At 29.2% G+C, this 17,298-nt stretch overlaps 1 protein-coding gene across 7 annotated transcripts in view; it reads right to left on the minus strand.

Annotated features, from left to right (window-relative positions):
• The window catches only part of LOC129963443 (transmembrane protein 68-like), a 108,448-nt gene that overhangs the window by 14,897 nt on the left and 76,253 nt on the right, over positions 1–17,298 (minus strand). For 3 of the 7 annotated variants that reach the window (XM_056077812.1, XM_056077811.1, XM_056077814.1), the window contains one exon: positions 493–652. In XM_056077812.1, coding sequence (XP_055933787.1) covers positions 493–624 — 132 coding nt within the window. In that variant the 5' untranslated portion in view covers positions 625–652. Of the gene's footprint in view, positions 1–492; positions 653–1,242; positions 1,891–2,042; positions 2,145–17,298 lie in introns of those variants that run through there. The other 4 variants (XM_056077815.1, XM_056077817.1, XM_056077816.1 and 1 more) reach the window with 4 other exon arrangements.

Here is a 17,298-nt window from a genome sequence, read left to right on the forward strand (position 1 = left end):
GCAAATTCATTATTCCGCCATGATATTGTTTGGCATTTTTTCTACTTATCAAATTGTTTTGAAGTAAGTATTTTATTAAAAATTCAGATATTTATATTTGGGAAAACTAAGTTTTTAAAAATTTTACATACATAATAAAAAGAGTAAAATGCTACTATCATATGAATTATAATTAAATATCTATTATATGAATATTTTAAGAAAATCAATTAAAGAAAAAAACATAAAATAAAAAGATAAACATAGTTTAGAAAATAATAATAATAATAATAAAAAAACATTGTAAAACCTAATATACAAAAATTAGTTTTATGACTAATCTTTACTTAAATATTAAAGAGTTTAATACTTTTGTTTACAGTTTGTAAACAGTTTTTATTAAACCAAAGTTTCTCTAAACTAAATTTAATAAGACTAAAAGATTACAATTAATGTAATTTTCAATTTATCCATGTGTTTGTAAAATATATTAGTGAAAAAAAATATTCATACCACAACAGGTATAAGTAGAGTCACTCCCCATATCATTGTCTGATATTGGAAATACAGGTTCAGTAGATCTCTGCCAACAACATCATAAGTTGCATTACTGTACATAGTCGAAAAGTAAGAATTTTCAGCCATAATTAGATGTCAGCAGATCATCAAAAATCTGAAAATATAAATAAAAAATGTGAATTTAATATAAAAGTGATACACTATAATATTTAATACATAAAAATGAAGCTAAATTCTTTATTTTAAAGATATTTCCTTTTCTAAGCATTGAATCAAAAATTCAGTATTTGTTTCTATTTTCAAAGCAAATACTTACACTTATTTTTAAAATTAATAACATGGCATAAAATGTGAGTAAAATTATGGCAGTGATGAAAATAGTTTTTCCAACATTAAAAAAAACAATTCCAGTTTTTTTTTTTTTTTTTTTTTTGTTAAAAAAATAGAAATATCAGACTGTAAACTAATAATCTTTTGATCTATACTATCATAATAAATCAAAAGCTAAAGTATATTATAACCATAACATATCCTGATTAAATCTGATAGATGTAATTTTAGTTATAAATGGAATAATATAAAATGAAAGTTAAAACATGAATATCAGAGTTACATTTAAAAAATAATTTTCTTAAAAATATTTTACATAAATTAATGATAAAAGTAAAGTATAATTTTAAATATAAAAGAAGAATGATATATCTTGTCATATAAAAAAGTATAAAAAACATATTTCATTATTACACAAATTTAAATTTTCATAAGGCAATGCAGCTCAACAGTTTCTCATAGTAACAGCATGCTTCCGATCTTATCTCCTTTAAGAAATCAATTCACCACAAAACATAACAACTTGAAATGCATCAGATACAAGCAGTACTTTTCAATTTATATATGAAACTAATTTTCTTTTTTATTTTAGGATAAGAATTATCAAGAATTCTTATCTGAAATTAAGATGAAATATTCCCAATGCAGGTCACTAGTGACAAATATTAGTTACTATTTTTAGCACTTCAATTTCTTTCACCAGCTCTTCAGCAAAAAGATAAGATTAATACCAGTAAAAAAATGGTTTATTTTTTCCCCTTCCAAAGAGCTCAGTAAAAAATATTCTCAAATTACACTACTTAAAGTAGATAAGACAAATAAAAACCACAGTTGAGGGGGGGGGATCTAAATATTTTGAGGGAAGGGAACTTTTTTAAAGCTTATATCCTAATTTTATTAGATTCTCATTTTAAAATAAAACTAATATCTTTGTGGAAAAAGCTGATTTTTTTAACAATATGATAATTCATTCCATCTTTTTCTTTAAATTTCTAAGCTTTATTGAAATTGCTCATAATGTATTGTTAATTGAATACTTTTTCGAAACAAATACTTAATTTTCATTTCCATTAGTAGAAAAGAAAGATAATCAAGAAAAGTTAATATCATTATTAATTGAAGACGAAGTTTCGATATTTATATTATAAAAATCAGCAAGGAAATGGAAAAAGGTTTATCACAGAATTTGCGGGTATACTGATGCAAATTCTTACTACAGACATTCAATTATTCTAATGGGGAAGACCTTTTTGAAGATCAGTAGAGTTCTTTGACTTCTGCACATTTTGCTTGTTTTTGTTTTGCCTCTGGCAAACATGATTTCCGTTTCCGGTATGAAAACGGTGGCGATTATAATAATCGTTTTAAGTGATTTTTAAGTTATCGCAGCATTTGCGTCAAGCAAGGCACGGAAATAAATACAGAAAATTGTTTAGGAAATGAAGGTAGAATATAAATGTTAAATCATTTCCCTCTGAGTTCAAAACGAGCAACTGTAGAAAGTGAGTTCTAGTGAAATTCTCTTTTGCCACTAAATAAATGTAGTGACCTACATTTCATGAGATGTTTCTGCTTTTAGGGCATTTAACAAATCGCTTTTCATGTTGAACTTGCTTAGAAAAACTCACAATTATCAATCTTTATGTAATTAGAATAAATTTTAAGAAATTATGTAGATACAACGGACTTTTTTTTTAAAAAAAAATAAACATTCTTCCTCTCCCTTTCAAAATTCAAATTTTCGTTTTTAAAAAATAAAGCATAAAAGCAACTTCGGTGAATTTGCTTTTGACATCTATTAGAAACATTTTTATTTCTTCGTATATAAAGTATACAATATTAAAGTATTAATAAAAAAAAAAACCTTTTCAATTGGTTGACTTGTCTCCACACCCCCTTTCCAAAAAATTGAAACAAAGTCTGTCTATTTCTGAAAATTATAACTGAAAAGTGCTTTCGTGGATGAAATTAGTATGGGGTCTTAGCACCATATATTATACAACACTAACACAATACAGAAATTGGTGTTACATTAAAATAGTATATTTCTATGAAACTTTGATCGGAATTCATACATAGGGTTTTTTCCACCGGTCCGAGTACAAACGAACACAATAATTGGAAAAGGTAAAAAGCTAGACGGATGAAATTTGGTGTTCCGATTTAGCATCTAAAATACCGGTTCTGATCAAATTTTGAACTGAATCCGTCAGAAGAGGAACAGTTTGCCGGTCTGTATATTTGCACGCACGTAACTAGGTAGCTCGAAAATATAACGATATTTATATAAATAAAATTGAATGTGTTAGTCTACTAATAGTCTAAACAGTTCTACAATATTTCTGGGATATCTTTATGACATTATGCAACATTACAAAACTATCACTATTTATCATACTATCCCAAGACACTCAACGACATTTCAGATGCTGGACAAATGTTGCAGATATCTTTTTTGTATTTATAGGGTAGGATTGATGAAGTTACAAAGAGCTAATGCTCTATTAAAAAAGTTATACAGCCCAGCTAATGGCAAAAAATATATTTAAAAGTAAATTTAAATAGAAATTTTCAAATTTTCGAACCTGTAATAGATTATCTATTTCCTTAAAGAGTACATGTCGCCTATCTTAAATTCTTTCCTTTTCTTAAAAAATTAAAAATATGATTTCTTATTTCAAATTCCGAAGAGGCAGTGCAAAACGTTTATTTTCAATGGTATTCTATAGTATACAAAAGGAATAAATAATCTAACGGGACCACAAAGCACAACACTAGAATGCGAGTTCCTCCCATCGCAACACTTTCCCGTGAAAATATGAAATATATATATTTTTCTTATCTCGGGCGGAGTTCCCCCATCATTGGTTCAGTTTCTTTCAGTCCCTTCCTCTTCCTTTTGTGAGCTTATTTAAAATATGTTGTTGCTATAACTGTTCCACAGCATTGAAAAGACATCGCTACAGAATACTGAACCACATATTTAAGCTTATATAACTTAATTTTGAATCTTGATCAGATGCTGTAAAAGATTCTTAAACCGGCACCTGCTCTTCAATCCCTTCCAGATCAACAGAATGGAGGGGATAAAATGTTAGATCTAGACCCTCCTTCCCCAACAAATGAAAGAATACTATCTTACCGGAAAATTTATGTCAATGTTCAGTGCTTTGTAAATAAATTCGATATTTTCAATCCAAATTTATACAAAGAATGAACATTTATTTGAATAATAAATAAGTTATTTTTGATTTAAAGTTTGAAACAAGTAATAAGAGAGTAAAGTTAAATAGTTTTCATGGAATTTGTCCAATGTATAAGAGTTTTTTTCCAGTTAACATACTGAAATACGAAATAATAATTCACTCTAGATATCAGAACCTCCTAACTTAATACAATTTATAAGGGACTTCAATATATCTACACGTTCTCTGAAATTGTCTTCGGGGACATTTGGATTTTAACGGACAGTTGTGCGTCTATACAGCACCTTTCTCATTGGACGAAAGTGGGGACAAGCTAACATGAATATATTAGACTTTATTGCCATGCTCTCCGCAGAACACTTTTTACACTTTCAGTGGGTTCCCTCACATGTTGGTTTAAATGGTAATGAGATAACGGATAACTTAGCTAAGACTGCTTCAGCTGACATATTTCATGGTGATGCAACACTAACTTATTTTGAAATCTCGTCTATCCAAAAAATGGAGTCGAGTGCACTTTGGTGAATCCTAACTGCTCACCCTTGGTACTTTGGTAAGAGTCCTGCTTGGTGTCACCATCTGAATATTTCTAGAAAAGAGCAAACGGCTCTCTCTCGTTTTTTGAGTGGACACACCAAATCACTTACCTTACAACACAGACGGAGGATCTTTGCTGAATGTTCTTAGTGCAAGGCAGATCAAGCCTCCCCCAATCAAATTCTTAAATGTTTAAATTCTACTATTTTTAAGATTTTAAGGGATCCGCTATTGATTTTGGACTCTTTAGAGAATCTTTGGTTTCACGGAGGTGGTATAGCTGCTCTATACCACCTGGGATCAGAAACAACAACAACAGAAATCAAAACCAGTGGGAATTCCTCCCTTTTAAATTCTCATTTAAGTGACAAACTGAACGTGATTTGCCCTTTCACAGATTCTGAATGTAATTCCTTTGAAAGTCCTCCTTTCCATTGATTGGTCCAGAATTTGATGCAGATCTATGAGGCTGTAAACAAGACCACATATAAAATTTCATTTGTCTAAATTGTTGCGGTTTACAGTTATAGCTTTCCTACATTTGCAATATTCAAACAACAGATGATCTACTTACTTTTTGGCGGATTATATCCAAACTTGGATCACGATCAACAAAGCTGATGATAAATCAATTTTCTGAATCTCATCCATTTAGCTTTTTTGTTTTTTAATTGCTATGCTAAAGTTGATGAAGCATGAACAGACAGACTTTCCATTAACGAATTTTGTTCAAGATTTAAGAAGAATTTTGAAATTTGGTTAAAAGTCCATGCATCAAATTTCAAGTCCATGTTTTATTGTGATTTTGAGTTATTGCGTTCGAAAACCGATAGACGTAATTTCAAAAATACTTTTTTTTGGGGTTCGGAGAGATTTAAAACGAATCGAAAATTAAAACGAAACGAAACGAATCGAATATCGAAATGAAAATGTTCAACGATTACAGCTTATTTCATACACTAGTAAGTAAAAATACAAAGATATATATATATATATCTTTCCTGTTAAATTTAACATAGAATATATTTAATAACTCTGTAAAACAAATTAGTATACGATTCTCAAAATGAGTTCACAATTTCTGAGAGAAGAATGTCAAACAGACAGAAATTATTTTTCTAACAAGAGATTTTGTAAATCATATTTTACAGCAAAATTGTAACAACAATAAAATAAAAATAAAAAATATATTAAAATCTTTTCTAGTGTTTATTTATTAACAATAAATTAAAGGTTTCAAAATAGCAAATTTTAAATCTTTGATTACAAATAATATTTTAAATTCAAATTAATAACAAGAAAATTCATTCTTAGACGAATATATTTTATTCGATACTTTTTTTTACAATCCATAAAAAGATTACTGTAATACTACGGTTTAATTGATCTACAAACAAATTTCCTACAGGATAATTCTTAAACGAATTTAATCAACTCAAAATTAATTATTAATTGCTTATCTGAACTACGAGTAACCTCTGACATTTAATGATTTCTTGCTAAAGTATTTCTTCAAAAGTGTAAGATTTAATTTCTAGAATTAATACATTGACGACATGAAAATGAAAGTTATTCATCTTAAGTAATCTAAATAAAACATAAACATATTAAACGGTACTTCAGTGCAGTAGTGATAAAAGTTAAGAGCACTTCATTTATCTTCAACTCCCGATAATATTAACAGAATGAAAGAAAAAAAATGCCGATAAATCTCCATCCCCCTCTTCTCCAATTTTTTTCTTGATATCCGAGTGTTTTAAAAAATTTTCAAAAAAAAAAAAATCAAGGTATTTTCATGATGCCTTTTTAGAATCATTAAGTTTGTGCTCACCTTAGTATTCACTATTCGTATGATACAATCCGAAGTAATTTTATTTGCTTTCTAAAGGTGGGTTCAGACGAGGCTTATTATTGCGCGCAATAGAAGGTCACGCCTACTTCAGGGAAATCACGTGACTGCAACGGGACAATGGCAAATGGTTGTCCCGTCGGGACAACTATTAGCCATTGTCCCATCAACGTGGTCTCAACTGTTCACATGGGGACAATAGAGGGACAACAGTAGAGAGACAACAATAAAAAGCCTCGGTGAACCCACCTTAACCCCTTAACTGTTTCATTTTCTTTACTATCTAATAAGATGACACCTTCTATTTTGGGAATATTTTCTTATTTTGTTTCAAATAGAAATCCATTGCATACTTGACTTATCTATGTATTTGAAGTAATTTTAATATTGAATTATAATCATCATGAATGGCTTATTTTTTTGCTTGCAACTATCAAAATTCGATAAATCGATGCACGTATGGCACTCGGGCAAAACAGTTAAGTGGTTAAAGCTGATAATTTTTCAGTCGCTTGAAAGTAGTTTAACAATTTTTCAATACTATTTATAGTTTTTGTTACAAATAAAAAGTTGTATTTATTATTTAATTGCTTTTGTTAAATGACACAAAATCTAAGCCTTTTTTAGCAAATTTTCATTGTTTTAATATTTTGCGATGTCGAACTACATCCTAAAACTGAGACTAAAAATCAAGAATAAGATTTTGAATTAATTGAGAAAACCACAAGGTTACGTGAAATAGCTTACTGTGTTTAAAGTACAACAATACTTTTGCTTATACTAACTAGATATTCGCTATTTCCCATCCCCTTTTCGAGTATTTCTTATTTTAGATTATTATACTAACGTACATTTTAAAACCAATTATAGATGTAAAATAAAAATTTGGTACTTTTTCCAAAATCAACTGGAAACAGAGCTAGAAGCTGGACAATTTTCTCGTTTATTAGAGAGTAGGCAATCTCGTGTTGGTAATTGAAAGCAACTATTGTTTGACAAAGGAACCTAAAATCCTTCACGCTTTTGCGCATGCGTTAGGATGGGTTTAATTCGTCAAAATAGGGATGAGAGGAAAGATGAAAGGAGGGAATGTTTACATTTAACAATAAAATAAACTCGGATTACTCGCGCACTGAATTAAAATAATATGGTCAGAAACGGCACACGATATTCACATAGACTAAAAAATGAACAAAAAATATCTAATAAGGCGAAAATCAAGGTCAAAGAATGACGAAGAATTCCGCAAATGCATTCATCCTTTCACGTCTCTCCTTTTAATGAGAAAGAATTGTCGAAAAGTGGTCGTTTCAGTAGAACAGTATATCAATGAACTTATGTATTGACTGTTACAGTAAAAATTGACAGACCCAGATGCACTTCAGAAACAAATGACAGTTTCAAACCCGATAGAAGGAATTGACACTTGGAAAAGAGTTACACATTTTGGAAACGTTTTATACGGGGGTCGGAACTTTAATAATGGCAACACTTCTGTAAAAACGCCATGCAACAAAACCAAAGAATGTCACGTATACCACACGTTAGCTACATACCTACCTTACCTCTCAGCAAAACGACTCGTTCTTCCTACGCATGACGAGTGACGCGAAGAACTGATTGTTGTAGTAGCTTGCGCTCTAGAGTGTCAGGATGTTTTCAAAACAAGAACAACGAAGTTGGATAAAAATTTAATTACGGGTCACCACGAAGTTCGAAATTTCTTCAGAACCCCAGCAATGTCAAAGTTATGCTGATTCCTGTGCACGACTGTGATGGTGTCATCCTAACGCATACCATTTCCCCACAGCAGACCGTCAATGCGCAATATTACTGCTCATTTTTGGAGCACCATCTCAGACCAGCTTTGAGCAAAAAAACGACACATTTTGCAGAACGTCCTTATCATTTTGCATGACAATGCTTGGCCGCATGCAGCGCAAGTTGTGACTGATTTGCTAGATCGGTGGGGCTGGGAAGTACTTAAACATCCACCATACTCCTCAGCTCCACGGCCCTTGTGGCTTTGACTTAATTCCTAAGATGAAGGAACCACTTCGTGGCATTCGCTTCAAGACTGTCCCAGAGATTCTTGCGGCAGTAGACCGATCCATTCGAACTATCAACAGAACAGGGGCTGTTCTGTTGATAGTTCGAATAGTTCTGCGACTTCCACATTGTTGGAAACGGGTTGTACATAATGCTGGCCACTATATTGAAGGACTGTAAAACAGGGGGACTTGAATCATTTTTGTATTCCATTTAATAAATAGTTGCCATTATTCAAGTTCCAACCCTCATATATTGATATCGAAATATCTCTATTTTGTGCATCAATTTTATTTTAAATAGAACAATTTTCTACTGACATGTTCGTAAACAGCATTTCTTTATGATACAATTCAAAACAGGCTTTTCGTTCCTTCTAATTAGTCTTCCAAGTATTTATGTTGCATCCCGTGGTTTTCGCTGGCTAATTGGTTTCTTTGTTTAGCAAATTAATTTACAATTACAAAATTATATTATGCTATTAGAGTAATATATAACATTTTTCATCATTTTGATCCCTTCACTTACAAAGTGTGTTTAACACTTGCATCAATTACTGAATTTTTAATCCTCAGACTACGTAATTTTTTAAATTACTATTTAGATGCGATGTTTGCAAATAAATTCAAATATTTTTCAAATAAGATGAACTGATACTACATGTTACACGTTAATAATATTATAATAAAAATCTGTAATCGTAAAAATAAACACTCTAAACTGCGAAAAACGCGGAATGCAACAGAAAATGGACTGATTGTCAAACCGCTGAAATCGTGGTATAAGCAGCTGGAGGATTTACATTCAAATCTACTGTTAATGAAAGTATAAAGTAAACTGAAACGCAAAGATCACTTGGAAACACTTCAATATCTCAGGTGTCTCTAAATGTCAAAGCTGATGAACTAATAATTATTCTAAACAAGATGTATAATCTGATTACGAGGTTAAGTAAATTCGTAGATCAAGGGGTTAAAAATATTCGAACTTGTTTTCAAATGTCACATCTGAGTAGCAATTCAAAAAATGGGCCTTCAAAAGGACCGATTAAAATTCGTATATATTTGCAGGTAAAATTAGATCCAACTAATGAATCCAACGCGATGTTAAGCGTTTACCATCACTTTCACTTACTTCGTAACTTCAAAGTATTACTGTGTATATATCCCATCAACTATTCCCAAAATAAATGTCATGATGTCCAAAATCGAAATAGAGGTTAATGACTGTTTAGTCTTTCTTTCTGAAACAGGAAACAAACTAAATTCGGAAGAAATAATAACAACAACAAAAAATGAACAGGAAGTAATAGTAGGATTTTATTTATAGTGCTTGCTGCCACTATAAACCTACGCTGAATGTGCTACTTCCGTGTATACATTACTGCAGCCGTTTCAGCTTTCAGCCCAATTGATGCGCCAACGGACGAAAGATGCCTTCAAATTTGGATCCTTTTAACTTGAAGCGCCGAAGCATCACATGTGTGTATATTAATGGAAACATCTCCGATTTTCATACAAATGAAGTAAAAACAAAAGGAAGGAAGAAAAAGAAATATCCGTCTATTCTTGAATTTTAAATCAGATGTACATACTGCAGATTGATTATCATTCTACCGATTCAATTTTATAAATATTATTAGTATTATTTTTCGTGATTAGATTTCATGACATTGCAAAAAGTCTTCAATACAATCTCACTTCATTCACTTGGAAAAAACAGATTGAGGTTTTTAATTGCTATTGTCTGAGGAAACTAATCATGAAATGAAAATACACGCTGTTACAAGAAAAATCCCTATACATGTTATACTCTAATTAAACGTTATATTGATAATAAGATGCAAAGAAAACTTGGCTTACGTGTTTAACATTGTGATAAATTTTTTTTCTAACAGCGGAGTGAAAATTTCTGTAATCAATTGACTGAAGATAACTATTATTTCTGTTTGAGAGAATTCTTCGAGTGTCATCAAGCATTGGTAATCAAAACTATAAAATTCTTATCGCATTATTAAATGAATTCATAATAACACATTCATATATATTTATACTTTTATTATAATTCATTTAGGAAATCTTAACATTATATAACCTTGTGGAATAAAAGGATACTGCGTTCAGTAGCTACAGTAGCTAAAGAAGATAAGTGGTGCCCAGTTCATTATTTGATTTTTCTTTCCCCCTTCGCGGAGGTTGTGATTTTAAAAACGTAAATAAAGCTGGGACCATGTTACTTTTCACCCTTTACATCATATTTGGTTGTAAAAAGTGATATTAGCGCATTTATATAGGATTTTATTGCGCAGCGACATCTATACTCCAAAATATGCTATTAATATTAGAAGTATATTTTGTTAAAATTATTGAAAGTAATATATTTATTTCCAATCACTTTTTTATTGATAATGAATTTCATCAGATTTATTTATATTATACATGTGCCAGTCCTGTACTCGTGGCAGCTTTTTTTTTTAAGCAAAAATTAAAACCATAAAAATTTTTTCGTGCAGTTCTCAAATTTTATATAAGCCCTCTTGAAAGAAAACTCTTATTATCAAAATTAAATCCCTTAGAGCCTTTAACTTAATAAAAATAGTAATTAATATTAAAGATTTTGGATAAACGCTATTCCTTTAACCATTTTAGCTCTACATATATAAACTTAATATTACATACATATTTGTATTATATGCAATATTATATACAATATTATAATTTACATATGTAAACTTAACTTCAATAGAAAAAAGGGAAATTTTTAAAAATTGTGATTAAATTAAATTGTAAATACATTTAATTTAGAAAAAAAAATTTTTAATTAGAAAAACAGTCATACATAAATGAATTTTAAATCACCAAAAAAGCCAGTTTTTTAAATTTTAAGATGGTGTAAAAATTTTTGTCCACTGACATGTTTTGAAATCTTGGTGAAAAAAAAAATGTAAAACCATTCTACTCTCATATAGCAATTTTTTAATAGCTCATTTAATCATTCTAGGTTCTAAGGAATATGTGCACTAAATTTCGTTCAATTCTGTAAAGTAATGAATTATATACGGTTCAAACAATCAAACAAAAGGATATTCAATTATATGCAGATAAAGATAGATAACTACCGAATATAATTATTTTCAAGAATATGAATCTCTCTCTTTCTCTCACTCACTGGAATTTTCATATCGCTTACGGGTAAAATCTTCAGATGTACTTTTTGTAGTGACGAAGCAATATATTACGTTTCCCAACAAACGCCATAAATAACTTTGATTTATTAAGCAGTACATCATAAATACAGCGCAAAGTTCTTTTATTATAACAAGGAAAGTAAATATGTCCAGATTACATTGAGTAGAAAAAACTAGTATTGTTCTGAGCATACATACCACAGTTGTATAGTATTCTGGAACTGAAAAGGTTGAAAGAATAATAACAAGAAAAAAAATGCACGCTTTTTTTTCTTCTTCTGAGAGATTATCAAAAGGAAACTGGTTTGGTTTCGAATTTCGACGTAAAGAACTGTGCATGTAATGTATCAGATTGAAACCTTAGTACATAAAACGAGAGAAAAAAATTGAGATACTATCTCAAAGATGAAGACTTGCATTTTAATATAGTACTTTAATTTTTTATGCTTTGTGGTAAATCAACTTTTGGTGACCTTTACAGGCTATTAAGTACTGGCACTAGACATGAAATATTCAAATATTTCTAAAATATATGGTTTACAAATTTAATTATAGAAAGCTTTCAGCAATCAAAGGTTGGTAAAAAGTTTCAAAATAGCAGCCAATCACAGCTTCAACTACAACAGTTCTGATAAGAAATTATAAAATAACAAATTCTCTTGTTTGTTTTTGACAGAAATTTTGTTTGAAAAGGTGGTTTTGATTTGGATGATGAAATAAACTCGTTATTAATACTCGTTTCATCATTTTATTGGAATAAAAATCACAAAATTGTGTTAAATAATGAAGGTTCAAAATTGTTTGCTTAAAACAATCACATCACTTTAATTACAGAAATTGCTTTTTATCCTTTTCACCTCTGGCACTAAATTTTCTCACCGATTTTACGCTTCAGCTAAATTTGAGTTTTTAAAACAAATTGCTTTCACCAGTTTTTTTCTCCATTAAAATACTGACTGGAAAAGATCTACACGAATATACAATCTCTCAAAATTATTGGGGCACTTGACATGCATAATTTAAAAAATTCTTTATAAAAATATTAATAACATTAAAAGAAAGACAAAATTAATTGCTCTAGATGTATATAAGGAACATTTTCTTACTATTTTAGAATTACAATTTGATATAGTCTTTTAAATATAATTAAATCACAAAATGTTGTCAAAAAAGTGCTGGGACACATCTGAAATAAGAAATTTAAGAAATATATAGCTTATCAATAAAATTTAATTTACTTCCACATTTTTAGCCAATAATTTTAAATATAAAGTTTTAATAGAAAGTGTTGCATATGAAATAGTCGCAAGAAACAAAGATATTTAGGTTGATGTACGAAATCTGGTAATAAGCTACAGGAAAAAGGAAAAATAAGTTCTTTGTATATGGCAAATCTTGAAGCTTAGTAACTCTACTGTTATTAATATTATCCTCAAGTTTCAGAAAACAGTGTTAAAAAAATGTCAGGACGTCCAAGTGACCACGAAGAGAGGTGTGTTGTAAGTTACGTTCACATTAATCAAAGAACTAGTGCAATAAAATGGACGTGGAAATAAAGTATAATTCCAGAAATATGTAAATATTTAAGTTATCAGAAATGTTTTAAGTACCTCTGAGAAAGCCCTACATCAGCAAAGCGTACAAAACAGACGAAAAGTCACACTGGCATTTACTAAAATGCATATAAAGCAATCAACAGAGTTTTGGAAAAATATCATTTTTGTCGAAGAAAGCAAGTATATTTTCAGATCGGATGGCAAATGAAAATTTGGCGCGTACCAAATAAACCATTGCATATCAAAAATTTTCGGCCCGCTGCAAAATATTGGAGATGGCAATCTGGAGTATGGAGTTGCATAGCAAGTTCTGATGTGGGAAACATAGACTTTAAGATGATGCAATGAATAGGCATGTCTACCTTGACATTCTTAAGCGCAATTTACAGCGAAATGTTTGCAGCTTGGGAATCTCAAGACATTTTAAATTGTACCAAAATAAAGACCAAAAACATATTGCTGGTATTTACAAGTTATGATCTTCTACCATAGTCCTGATGTGATTAAGATCCTTTCCCAAAGTCCAGAACTTAATCTTATTGAGCATGTGTGAGAATGCTGCAGCAATAAATCAACAAGCACAACATTTCTAATTGGATTAAGAAAACATTTGATTGAAGATTAAACCAAATCAACGGATCATTTTGCACAAAACTGATCAAATTAACGTAAAATCAACTGTAAGGTCTCAAAGTGCAAAGGCATTATGAGCTCTTATTAATTTGGTCCAACAAGATATTAATTATCAAGCTAAATTTTTTTCTTAATTTATTGGAATGTGTCCCAATATTTTTTTGAGCTTATTTTTTGATTTGATTTCTTTTACTTTAAATCGTAATTCTAATTTCATTAATATATGGATTTTGTTTAAGTTATACTGATTTCCCTTTAAAAAATGAAGCATGTCACATTTTGATAAACATTTTTTATATTTCTATTAAAAGTTACATACGTTAAAATCCTGCAAATTTGTATTGTGTCCCAATACTTTGTGTGACTTTAAATATTGTGTTTTGCAACTAAATTTTGGGGAAATTTTTGTAAACATTTCATTTTAAAATTAAATATTAAGAATTATATTCCATATTTTATTTATTCTATGATCTACAGTGGATGGGCCAAGTAAAATTTAATCGGATTTTTTTAAATCACTCATTTATGCATTTTAAATGTGTTTGTTTTTAGTAATATTAGTGTTTGTAATTAAAATTCATTGCCTTTTCAAATTGTATTAATGCAGAAAAATGTACATAAAGAGATACCAGATTTATTTGATTTGATAGCGAAATTTTTAATTTGTTGAGTGAAACCGACAATTTACAGAATGAGTTTAAATTACGTTTGGTTTATAAAAAAACAAATATTATTCAAAAAACAAAAATTATTAACTTAAATGCTATAATGATCTCATTTTGAAGCATGAAAAAAAAGAAATATTTAAATTTGTATATGGAAATTTATTATCCTAATTGTACTATTGCATTAGTTCTAAGGATACTCATTTCATAAACAATAACCATTAAATTGCATCCATGTTCTTTTCATTAAAAAATTGTAGATAACTTAAGAGTTATTCTGCATGTTTGTTATTAATATATGAGGTATTTCAGAATCATAGAAACTACATTTCAATTTTAGCTAAACTGGTTTGAGTATCATATTTTATAAGCAATAAAATGGAAGCAACTGACAAATGACACCATTTTGTAAAAAGTAACTAAAATCTTTTTATTAATTCTGGTTTAAAAGAAAACGGTTTTCCCCATTTTAATACAATGTAACTTAATTTAAAGCATCGGAGTGTACGATTTGCTCAACTTATTTTTTTTAACCTTTTACTTTGTGAATATTAGTTATTATTGAAGGCCATTTTTTTAATGAAGTAAAATTATTAACAAATTATTCTTAAATGCTCTACTAAAGTTTACGATCCTTAGAAACGAGATTATATAGAATATCAACATTTGACTTGGTTTTACAGACACTGTATTCCAAAATAAAATATTATTTGTCGATTCGTTCGAAATTCATTGTTTTTTCTGTTGTAATATCGAAATGTTCTTTCAATTTGTCCATTTTTTTTTCTTTACACAAGATCATGAAATTTAATGTTATTTTGCGCCAGAGATATTAGAAGCATTCGATTTCAATTTAGTCTATTTTTGATTACTAGTTTTCCTTTAATTCAATTTAATTTGCTGAATATAGTATATTTACCAAAGCTTTAGTGATGAAATTGTTTCTGATCAAATTATCAATAAAAATCTTTTTTTTTCTTTCAATATCAGCGTGATTTACAGTATATAAGAAATCTTATTCACCATTCAGGATTTCAAACAGCTCTTCGGATCAACTGGGAATTAAAAAGACCAGTAGTTAATAAAAGTATCAATAATTCCTTTTAAATTAATTCAAATTTTCGAAGAAAATAACTACCGGTATTCCATTTGCATGTTTCTCGAGTGTCACCTACGCTAATGCAAATGATGTCCGACTCCATGTCTTATCTGCCTAAAGATTTGAATTTCGAAAAACCAGTTTTAAAAGTTATGATTGTGGAATCTAAAACTTTTTTTTTATCTTACTTTATTTTTTTATAAACCTATCTAATTTATCAAACATATTTAAAATAATCCTGCAATATTAAGTTTTTCTGATATCAGCAAATATTCTCATAAACATGCATGGCTATTCGACGGACAGGAGTATTGCTACTATATAAAAAAATTGGAATTAAACAATTCCAATTACTAAAGTACCTGAAAATAATATTTTATTTACAGGTATAATACACGAAAACACTATGGAGTAGCTACTAAACATTTTTTTTCAAACATTGAATCATTTTTATCTTACAGTATAAAATAGGAAATGATAATTACATTAATGAACATCATAAATAAATGAAAAGATAATCTTTAACATCTTTCCCCCGAATCATTGGGGCACAAATCATTTTAAAGAGATAATTTATCACATTCACACTAAAAGAAACTTTAATTTCAATGTTAATTAGCTTTTATTTCAGGCAACAAAATCCTTCAAAGGCAATAATCTTAGATCCTGTGAAAAAGATGGTCTAAGTTTTTCTTAATAAAATCTGGACAATTAAAATGGAAGATAATCCTTACTTGATCTGGCCCCAATTCGATGGTTACGGAATCTTAATGAAATATACCAAATTAGAAATAAATATTAAGTTAATAGTCAAAGAATCAAAAAGAAAGATTAACTGAATCCGGCCCGAAGACTTTTTCAAGGGTCACCCTCAGGCAAGGATTCAAACCAGGGATTTTTTCTGTGAGGGGTCTGACTTTTCGTCCAACAAATTGACCCCTCGTGACCCGAAAATCCCAGAATCCAGTTACAGTTCAACCTGTATTCAAAATGAAAACAAATTTCAAATAATGTATACACAATATTGTGATGTAAAAATTAGTAACCGATTGAAAAATTATATTAATTAAAATATTAATTTATATTTTCAGTTTCTTGGTTTAAATAAAGTTTTTAATGTTTATTTTATTCTTCCTGAAAACTTAAAACAGACTTAGCAATATTCTTTGAACCCTAAAAAAATGAATCAATGTGATGTATACTCAATTTCGAGAAACACTGCATTTACAATTATTTTCGTTCTTTCTTAACCAATTTACCAATCCAAATTCCAGATCATCCCCTCCCCTAATAATTTGTTCAGGTTTCAACAGTTGTAAATTTGATTTGCTTGACTGATTCTTCAGAAGTAGTCTCAAAAAAGTCACCAATTTTACATTCTGTTGCATATATTCGTGAATAATGTTTCAAAACAAAACTAGTGCACACTTTAAATTATATTTAAAAATTACGCAAAAGAAAAAAAAAAGAAAAAAAAATCTGTTAACATTTAGTGAAAGAATGAGCCAAATATTTTTATTCAATTTAATATAACAAAAACGCGAATCGCTTTATTCAGGTAAAATATAAAAACTATTGATTCTATTTTTATGAAATTTATGTAATTTAAAATCACAAATGTCTTAAAACTGATGCATAGTTTGACTCCAGTTAGTAAAAAAAGTTAATTTGTTAAAAGTGATGAGTAGC

The sequence above is a fragment of the Argiope bruennichi genome, chromosome 3, assembly GCF_947563725.1.
Source record: "Argiope bruennichi chromosome 3, qqArgBrue1.1, whole genome shotgun sequence".
Lineage (NCBI taxonomy): Eukaryota > Metazoa > Arthropoda > Arachnida > Araneae > Araneidae > Argiope > Argiope bruennichi.